Below are 11,263 nucleotides of genomic sequence, written 5' to 3' on the forward strand. Positions count from 1 at the left end.
TATAACATATCAATTTTTATCTTGACATAAAACCAACAATAACAACATACTTTATAAATTAACATATACAACTTCCGAATATAACTTCGGAACTATATCGCACACAACATATATATAGAATCCTAAGTATAAATCAAGATCTACATTATTATAATAACATGATAACAAGTTAATAATAGTTGTATATATTCAAAATATTATATTTAAAATATTATATTTAAAATAACTATATCCCGGTTAATATAACTATCTACGTTGATACTAATATACCATCATATAGACATACTAGTAACGTATATACAATATTTAGCATGCATTTTCCCCCGAAAATATTAGAAAGTGGGGCCATGAAACTCACCCTAGTAGCGTGATCTATAGAATCTAAACGGACAGAGGCTCGTCGTTGTCAGGCTCGGGAAGGAAAACGGCCTTCGGAAACGAGAGAGAAAGAAAGTGGAAGATGTAAGGATTGAATGAGCTTTGATCGCTATTTATAGGATGATTTTGGCCCATTCACGTCGTGAACATGATAGGTTCACGTCGTGAATTCCATGAGTTATCCGATAGCTTTAACGCGTGTTTTCTAGCCCCGATTCTTGTCCTGCGGCGTCCTCACATCGTGAGAAAACCTTGCTCATGTCGTGAGTTCATTAGGGTTTCTGACAACGACATCTTCAGGAGGCCAAAACGTTTTCATACGAACTCCGTTTCTGACGTTCTTTATATCCACGTGTAGGTATTTAGGGTTTCTGACAGCGACATCTTCGGAAGCCTATTTTAAATTCCTCTTATTATAGAGATTTATAGTGTTCGGTTTATCATAACTTCTTCACGTGAAGTCAAATTTAGATGTTATCTATATTTTTGGATACGTATAGACGTATACTTTGATTTATACTATAAAGTATGTATGAAAGTTCATAGTTGTATTAGAATTATCATGAAATACATAGTAAGTTTACTAAAATACTAGTTTAACAAAATCACATTACATGATTGGTATAATCACATGTGATTGTTATTGACCTATTTTGACTAGTGTTACAGCTGGAGTCATCCAGAATGTTCTGAATGCTCAAGAAGAACAGTGGCATCATGTCCTATTATTGTTGATAATGCCCTCTTTCTCTTCCACTTACTATTATGGATGCAAGGGGCTACCATCAAAACAATGAGTCTTGTTTTCATCTAATGACTCATAATCCAATAAAACCATAAATGCCCTCATTTTTATCTTGTCAACACGATGGTTTCACGGATTTGAGCTAGTTAACTCGTTGGTTACAAAAACTATTTATGCTCCTCTCTTGCTCTTGATGAACATGAAGTTTGTAATCCATTTGCAATTTCTCATCGATTAATGGCCTCATTATTCTTAGTTTGTAGTAAGTTGTTTTGTATTTTGATGTATTTACCTTCTTGCTTATGGTTTCTTTTATAGCCAGATATGGAGGGTAGATATCTCGATGAAAGAAAATTAATTAATGAGTATTCATGTTAAAAAGATATCCTTTTAGTGATTCCACTCAAAAAAAAATTATGCCTTTATGATTCATCTGAAAAAGGCTATGTAGAGAGCCTCTGAAAAAGTTGTATATTCCTTTTTAACTATTCTTCTTTCTGTTGACTATTTCCTATGCTTTTATTTCCTCGTTTGACTAACTTTTTTGTTTGTATATTATGTATTATTTTGTTTCTGTATTTAAAAATAAAAAGATTTGACGATGGAATTTCATAAGCCAAGTATATAACTTTTGATAAATAATCATCCCAGGAAGCATGTGTGCCGTATGCATCAAGTCTCATGTTCTGCTAAAACATTGAGCATAACCCAATGAATTATCTTGATTGAATAGTCATCAACGTAAGAGTTACTTGTCTGGTCCTTAAATAACAAAGGGTTATTCATGTCCTTGACCTTCTAGAATGAGGTATGACATGGTACCATTAAGAATTAACGGTGAATCTATGATTCTAGACTGCAACTAACTCTATGATGCAAGGATTAAACCACTACTTGTTGATGGGTTATAATTGTTAATGATTCATGCTGATTCCACCTCAGTGTGACTAAAACAATCCATTCTCTCATTTTTATTCTTTAAAGCTTTAAGATCCAGCGTAATGTACCATACACTGATGAGAGTTTGAAAAATCAATGTCGATGGTTAAGCTAAACACCACAGCTTATCACCCGCATCAATCCATTCTCTTTATATATTATTCTTTAGAATTTTATGATTCACCGTATGAAGCCAGATGCTAATGAGAATTCAAAAAATCTTAGTTGATCGGTACATTTCATATTAGAATGTATTACACACATAATACCACACTTTCATTTTATTCTAATAAAATTGATTAATGATTCAGCGCATGAAACCAAACGTTGATGAAATCTCGCAATACTATGTCAGTGAATGGTAGTTTAAGACCACGCTATCAGGAGACATCACAAACGTACTGGATTACAAGCTACGACTATGATTCACTAATCGCTTCCTCCAAGTTTCACATTTGTTGTTGATGTCAAAAAGGGGGAGAAACTTGTAAACTACTAAGTGTTATTGATCTGAGGAGAAGCAAGATCTAAGGGGGGACCAATCACCGATAGTTGACATCAATATAAATATGGAGTTATATATTGAAGAACATAAAGTTTCAATCTAAATCTTAGGGGGGGAACGAGGTGAAGAAATTATTAAAGATTAGTTTTGACATCATCAGATAGGAAGAGATTGTAAGGTCACACTACAGGAAAAAGCACCTATAGGGACGAGATCTATAGGGACGACAATTGTCGTCACTATAGGCTACCTATAGGGACGACAGGTTGTCTCCATAGAGTTGACGAATTTTTTTTGACTTTTGAAGCTACAGCGACGCCCTATTGTCTCAACATGTGAAGCGGGAAATGACATGGGATTGGCGCATTCTTTAAATATCTGTGGAGATGACTTGTCGCTCTAACAAATAACAAAAATTAAAAATGACATTATTTTTAATAATTCCACGGAAATAATACTGGGACATTGTTTTGGGGATAACTATAGACACGACTTGTCGTCCGCCCGGAATTACGAGAGCTTCCCCTTCGTTTTATTCATGCACACTCAATCAACAACAAATCTTCTTTGAATCAGTTGTTTATGCTCACTCTTTCTTGATCGATCGATCGACAATTCTCCCATGGGACTTCTCACCTCCCAATCACCGCAAATCTTCTTCATCTCTATCGATCCTCATGCTAGTTGCTGAAGACCACTGATGATTAGCTTCAACTCCGATGATTCTAACTAGTGGCTTCTTTTTCCCCTCCGGTTACAAGTTCTAGCGAATACAAGCCCCACTCCGGCGACCTAGGTTAGTAATTCTCTGTTTGAAACTAGAATCGTGATTTTCTTTCACAGCTTCTCATTTTGAAGATGCAATACTGATAAACTGTAACCACATCAATGATTTTTCTGTTGATTTTCCTTCTAGTTATTCATTATTCAAGTCTGGGGTATTGATTTCTCTGTGGATTTTGCTTCTGCGATTAAAGATATTTTTATCACCCAGATATGTTTGCAGCACCGATATATGCTTATTGACCTATTGAAAGTGATGAAAAAGCTGATTATTAATTGATATAGACTTTAACATATAAACATCAAGTCAAGTAATATATTCACAGTTATGATTATGAAAAATTGTCTATTAAGGAAGAATTTCTTATTGTATTTCATTTGTTATAATGGTCAATAATTAGGGCAGCAGCAATTAGGGCAGAACAGGTACAACAACAGCAACAACTCCAGTTGCAGCTTTTGGAACCCATCAATAGCATTGGAAATGCTCGGGTAGTTTTCTTGTTGCTTTTGTTCTCTACTCTTTTTGTGCTTTATCATGTATATCATTATGCATATGAAATATCCTTATGGTGTTTGGATGTTCTTGTAAATGTCTAAATGATGCTTTATATATTGTTGGAATTGATACTTCTTAATCAGACATGATACTTAACACACTAGGTCTCTAATCTTTATAAGTCATGATACTTAACATATCATGTTTTTGACATCTAGGAAAGAGAAGTTGTTGAGCTGAGTTGGACAGCTGACTAAGGACTAATCAGATTCAAAGTTAAAGTAAAATTAAAGGACAATATCAGGTATGTGATGATGATATAATCCCTTAATGTTTGAGAAGAAGTACAAGTGATACACTAATAATAATGGTCTTTATTTGTTATAATTGCTAGTAATAATAGTTCTTCCCAATCCAATAGTAATAAAGGGCAAATTCCCTTTTAAAGTCTCAGTTTTAGATTCAAATCTAGTAATTGTTGATCTAGTTTTGAGAAGTTGTTTGGCCATTTAAGTTGCACTGTTTCTCCATTTTTGCTTGCGAGTTGTAGAACTTCCTCTTGCTTTATATCATCCCTGATATTCATTAAAATTATAGTTTTTTTTAATTTAATTTTCCCCATGTTTGGAAATAAAAAAAGTTTTGGGTTTCATGCCTAGGTGATTTTGGGGTGTTGGGTAGTGTCAAAACTTTGCCTTTTCCATCTCCTTTGATGTAATAGATTCAAAATCAAATCATAATTCAAGAAAAGAAGAGAGGAAAAAAAAGGTAATCGAGATAATAACCTCACAAAAGGCCGGTGTTTAGTAGGTAATGGTGTTGATGTGCACAACATTTCTAGTCTAGATATATCTGGTGTTGTGTTGTTGAAATGGAATTGCCGAGCTATAGCAACCTGTGAAATGAACATATAATCATTTCTTAGTTTTCCAATGAAACTATTGGTTTGATGTGTATATGGAGACAAGAAACTTATAGAGAAACTCACAGGCTTTCTGACTCTTTCAGAGACATGGAAAACATCTCTTAGTTGATCATGGTGCAAGTGTCAGAGTATTTTGACCTTCAATCGTAGACAAGAATGAATAACCCACAAATGTTAGTAGTAGTTTTATGCTTAAAGTTCGACATACATTAGTTTTTTAGATCAAAAATGGTAAAGATAAGCAAGACAGGTTTACTAAATATGGAAACTTAGTTTCATGTGTTGAAGCCTGAAGGACAGATCTGATGTGTTGGATGTACATAAATACTCGAAATATAGACAGTAAAGTGAAGTCAAGAAATAAGTGCAGATCTGATGGAATAGAAGATGTGTTGGATGTACCAAATTAGCCTCCAATCTTTTTAATTCCACAACATCGACATTGTCATCTTCAGTGTTTTTATTTTCATCTGTTGTTAGTTTAAGCTTCTCGTTCAAGTTCTTATTTTATTCTGATACATTTTGCAGTTTTTCTTCTTTTTCAATCAATTTTGCCTTCAAATCTTCCAATTTTGCTTTCGATTTCTCCAAATTTACCTCCAGTATTTGAACTTTTTCAGATGACTCAAATTTTGATTGTTCCACAAGCTCATAAGCACTTCGAATTTGTAAAGTGGTATCCTCGTTGTTGTGAATCTTGAAGCTTTTCTAATATGTCAGCAAGCTCTTTCTTGGCCACGTCAGCATGCTCGTTGGCACGTTTCTTACTTTCGTCCGATTGACTTAATTGATCCTTGGCTTTCTTAAGTTCTTCTTGAAGATAAGAGAACTGGGTTTCAAGTTCAGCCACTCTGCCAGGACGCTGTTTCTGTGATTTTACAAAAGATAAAAAAGACTATTAGACCCCTATGACACTCGAAAGCCAAAAACAAAATGTTTTTATTAGTATTATATGAATATGATACCTTGGATGTTGGAGTACGAGGTGACCGATGTTCAGAAACTTTTGAGTAGAAGAATTTTCCGGTTCTACCCCAGAAGTTTTGAGCTACCTAGCAGTTTTTGGTGTCCTCTGTGGCACCTCCAAGGTTACAGCTCTGTTTTTTTTTTTCAAAAAAAAACTCAGATTAGAATAATCAATAATTTGTTATAATGACCAGCTGGTATTTTGGTAATTTTGGTTTGAAGTCTTCAAAGAAAATGATCACGTGAAAGATACTAAGACCATAAAGATCAAACCAAGGACCAATTATAATTTTGGATAGTATACCTTGTGTTTGGGGTTTGCATTGTCTAATTTACCCTTGAGTAAAAGCAATCCTGTAAAAAAAAGTCCCACTTGAATAAAGAAAGTTGACCCATAATGCCTATAATGGATTTGAGAGGAATGCTTGGGTCAGAATTCAGAAAGAATGATTTGTTTATATATGTTTATGCTTATGTATATGCAATGCATATATATCATATGCAATGCATTAATTAGTGTGTTTGGTGAATCTCGGGCAGTGGAAGCAGCAATTAGGGCAGTCTGAACAGGTACAACAACAACAAATCTAGTTGCAGTGTTTGGAAATATCAGGTAGTTTTCTTCTTTCTTTTGTTCTTCTCTACTCTTTTTATGCTTTATCATATACATCATTATGCATATGAAATATCCTTATGGTGTTTGGATGTTCTTGTAAATGTCTAAATGATGCTTTATATATTGTTGGAATTGATACTTCATAATCAGACATGATACTTAACACACTAGGTCTCTAATCTTTATAAGTCATGATACTTAACATATCATGTTTTTGACATCTAGGAAAGAGAAGTTGTTGAGCTGAGTTGGACAGCTGACTAAGGACTAGTCAAATTCAAAGTCAAAGTCAAATTCAAGGACAATACCAGGTATGTGATGATGATATAATCCCTTACTGTTTGAGAAGAAGTAAAAGTGATACATTAATAATAATAGTCTTCATTTACAATAGTTTATCAAAGTGCAATGCTATTTCTTGCTATAACTGCTAGTTTTATCAAAGTATGATATATAACTTAACATGAATTAAACACACAAAGTATGTTAATTCATATTTTTTAAACTACATGTTTTGTGAAACATTAAAAAAAATATTGTACTCACTTCTAATATAAGATCCAAGATATTTATTATATTATTTATTTTAATTAATTCAAAATAATAATAGTTTTTAAGGTGAGTTTTGATCTGAAGAAAATAAAATACCTTGAAGATCAAAATAAGTATTTAGATTTATAGAAAAGTCCAAAACAACAACAACAAGCTTTTATAACGAGGCAATATTAAAAAACCAGAAATTTAATTTAAAATAAAAAAGTATCACAACAAATATTCTACAAATCTGTTTGATAAGAATCTAAAAAATGCATTAAAATATATTTCATAAAGAAAATATAATATCTCTATATTAGTCATTAAAAGTTTAAAACGAATCCAAATGACAAATTCATTTCATCAATTATATATCAAAAATATGTTTTTTAAAAAAGAAAATGGATATGAATTAACAATAATAAATTTGATAAAAAAATAAAAAAATAAATAAAGCAATACAAGTATAAGTAGAATGCTATAAAAAATAATAAAGCAATACAAGTAAGATGGTATAATATGAAGAATATGAAAAAGAAATCCTAAATAAAAACAAATTAGCTTTATATTTACAATACATACAATCTAATTCTTGATAATCAAACAGTTATGACAATTGATAAGAGTTGGATTACACTGCCAAATCGGAGCTCTCCAGAATTCTTAAAAGGTCTTACAAACTTTATAGAGATTGCAAAGAACCATGTCGATGGTGAAGGAAAAACATGTTGCCCGTGTAGAGATTGTGCGAATATGTATCGACAAATTGTGACTACAGTTTATGCCCACATACATGACCGTGGATTTCTTCAATCATATCGTATATGGATTCATCACGGGGAGGAGTATCCTTCTTCAGATTTAGACAACATTTGGTTTCCTAAAAACCATACTACAACAACAACAAATGAAATGTTTGATGCAATAGATGATGTTATGGAAGAGGAAAATACTTATGAAGGAAATATTGATGGAGAAGGAATTGGTTTAGACCCGGAATTTGATGCATTGTTTAAAGAGGCCAATACAAAGTTATACCCTGGTTGTAGCTGGATGTCTTCCCTAAACTTTGTAGCAAAACTGATGCACATGAAAGCCATCAATAAATAGACAGACAGTTCGATGGACCAACTTTTAGAGTTTTTAAGAGTTGCGTTCCCAAAAGAAAATACGATTCCAGCTTCACACTATGAAGCTAAGAAGAAGCTGGAAAAAATTGGGTTAGGATATCAATCTATACATGCTTGTGTTAATGATTGTGCTTTGTTTTGGAAGGAGAACGAGTCGATGCAGAACTGTCCTATTTGTAACGAGAGCATATCGGTTGACAAAAACACAAAGGGGAAGAAAGTGGCACAAAAATTGTTGCGTTATTTTCCTTTGACTCCCAGGCTTCTCAAAGGTATAGTTCTAGATTCACGGCAAAAGACATGATTTGGCATCATACAGGGCGGTCAAATGATGGTAAGATGTATCATCCTGTTGATGGGAAGGCATGGCAAGAATTTGATAAGCGTTATCCTAAGTTCGCCAATGAACCTAGGAACGTTCGCTTGGGTTTGGCTGCTGATGGCTTTAATCCATTTTGCAACATGAATCAGTCGTATAGTATGTAGCCGCTAATATTGACAACATACAATACCCCACCATGGTTATGTATGAAAGAGTCTTCTTTCATGTTGATTTTGCTAATTCCTGGCTCTAAATCACCTGCGAAGGACATTGATGTTTTCTTGAGGCCTTTGGTAGACGAGTTGAAAATGTTGTGGGACGAAGGAGTGCAAATGAGAGATGCAGCAACCAACACTATATTTACGATGCATGCAACACTATTATGGACTATCAACGATTATCCTGCTCATAGCAGTTTTTCTGGATGGAGTGGTCAAGGTTATAAAGCTTATTCTACCTGCAATAAAGACACACCTTCATGTCGTATAACCAACAAGATAGCTTATGTTGGTCATAGAAGATTCTTGCATAGCAAGCACGAATGGAGGGAGAGTTTGTTGTTTAATGGAAAAAAAGAGTCGAGAAAGCCTCCCCGGCGATTCAGTAATGCAGCAATATTAAAGCAACTAGACTGTCTCCCGGATCGTATTCCAGGGAAACATCCTAGTTATGGTGGGGGTGTGAAAAGAAAGCGTACAGAGTCAGAGTTAAACTGGACCAAAAGGAGTATCTTCTTTGAGATTAGTTATTGGTCTTCTTTAGAACTAAAACACAATCTAGATGTTATGCACGTGCAGACAAATGTGTCTAAGAGTTTTGTGGGTACTTTGTTGAAGAATGAAAACTCAAAAGACACACAAAAAGCAAGAGAAGATTTGGAAAATTGGGGTATTCGAGACAATTTATGGCTACAAAAGAATAACAACAAGATCATGCAACCACATCCAGATTACTCTTTCAAACGAATTGATCGAGAATGTTTCTGTCAGTTCATTAAAGGAGTTAAACTACCCGATGGTTTTGGATGAAACTTTAAGAACAAGGTGCTTCCTAATGATTCAAATATAATTGGGTTAAAGTCTCATGATTATCACATCCTCATGCAACAACTTTAACCAATAGGGGTTCGAGCTGGTTTGCCTACGAATGTTTCAACAACAATCATTGACCTTTACACATTCTTTAAAAAAAATTGTGCACAGACATTGGATGTGAAAGACATGTATAAAGCACATAATGAATTGATAAAGATCTTATGCAATTTGGAGTTGATATATCCTCCAACATTTTTTGATATAATGGTTCATGTAGTTCTACATTTACCTGAAGAAGATATTCTTGGAGGGCCTGTACATATGAGATGGATGTATCCTTTTGAAAGATACATGAAAAAGTTAAAAGCTTATGTAAGAAACAAAGCAAGACCTGAAGGTTCAATAGCAGAAGGTTATGTTGCAGATGAAGCGTTGACATTCTGCTCCATGTATCTTGATGGTATACAAACCAAATTTAATCGTCCCGAAAGAAATGCAGATGTTGGCATTCCGAAGAGTCGGTTTTCTGTGTTTTCATTACAATGTCGTCCGATGTCGAAAAAGAAAATCATTTCTCTTTCTAAAGAGGCCTCAAAAGCATTGCATTGGTTTGTACTACACAACTGCGATGAAGTTAAATGCTATATATCGTAAGTATTTTTATTTTTTATATTTTCTTTTTAGGTTTTGTGATAAATTAATTTGAACCCTTTCTCCTACATACAGGGAATTACATCTAAAAATCCGGGAAGAGATGTAAAAGCGAAATTTTCTTCATGGTTCAGTGATAAGGTAGATATATTTTATACATATATAAATCTAAAGTATAATATTATTAGAAGTTATTAATCTTATATCTTTCTAGGTCTATCAGCTAGAAAGAAATTCGTCCCCTGAATGTACCAATGAATTAAAGGCATTGGCATATGGTCCGTTGAACGCGTATTCTTACACTGCTTGCATAGTCCATGGTGTTAGATTTGTAGTATATGATCATGAGCTTCGACGTACTACTCAAAACAGTGGTGTTTTTACACTTGGAGAAGATGGTACACCATTTTATGGTCAATTTACAGAGATTATCCAGTTGAACTATTTAAGTGGTTACTCGGTTGTTCTATTTCGTTGCAAATGGTTTAATACATCGGGGAAAAGACGATTTGTTGAGAAAAATGGTATCGTTGCTATTGACATCAGTCGTGAATGGTATGTCGGTAATACATGGTACGATGGTGACCAATACATTTTAGCCACACAAGTGAAACAAGTGTTTTATCTTCAAGATCCTTCTCGAAATGGCAATAATTGGAGAGTTGTGGAAGACGTTCACCATCGAAAACATTGGGACCATCCAAGTCTCATTCTTGTTAATGATGTAGATGTTTTACATGACACTCAATCATCTGATTATAACTTGGTTGTCGACGTAGGTAATGATGGTGAATCAAATGTGGTTGTTAAGAGATGTGTTGCCCCCGTTGTGGATGATCAATCATTTCATTCTAACTTGGTCGCCGACTTAGGATATTTGCCAATGCGGGCAACTTTACATGAAGTTGGTGAATCAAGTGATGCTCCTATTGTGGATGATGAAGGTTTTATTGATGATGATGAGGAAGACAGTGATACATACCCTTCATAAGATGAAATTATTGATAATGATGAAAACGATGATGATCCTGTAGACACATATTATTCTAGTGATGATTATGATTGAATGTATTATAATGTTTTTGTATCTTTAATGGATAGTTTTTACAATGTTTTAATTGTTGCTTATAATATTTGTTTAATTTATTTTTATTATTTATTTCAATCAAAGAAATGTCGGCACATGTTGCACGGAGCCATGGTGGAGATGGTGGGAATGAGCCTCCTCGACGTCCA

At 33.9% G+C, this 11,263-nt stretch overlaps 1 protein-coding gene across 1 annotated transcript; it reads left to right on the forward strand.

Moving 5' to 3' along the window:
- The first annotated feature begins 8,012 nt into the window (after positions 1-8,012).
- Positions 8,013-11,018, forward strand: LOC111885117 (uncharacterized). The gene is made up of 6 exons (XM_052769818.1): positions 8,013-8,292; positions 8,340-8,498; positions 8,556-9,359; positions 9,465-10,009; positions 10,103-10,168; positions 10,242-11,018. The coding sequence occupies exons 1-6, from the start codon at positions 8,013-8,015 to the stop codon at positions 11,016-11,018; spliced, it is 2,631 nt and encodes an 876-aa protein (XP_052625778.1).
- Positions 11,019-11,263: the final 245 nt, after the last annotated feature.

Source organism: Lactuca sativa, chromosome 3 (assembly GCF_002870075.4).
Source record: "Lactuca sativa cultivar Salinas chromosome 3, Lsat_Salinas_v11, whole genome shotgun sequence".
Lineage (NCBI taxonomy): Eukaryota > Viridiplantae > Streptophyta > Magnoliopsida > Asterales > Asteraceae > Lactuca > Lactuca sativa.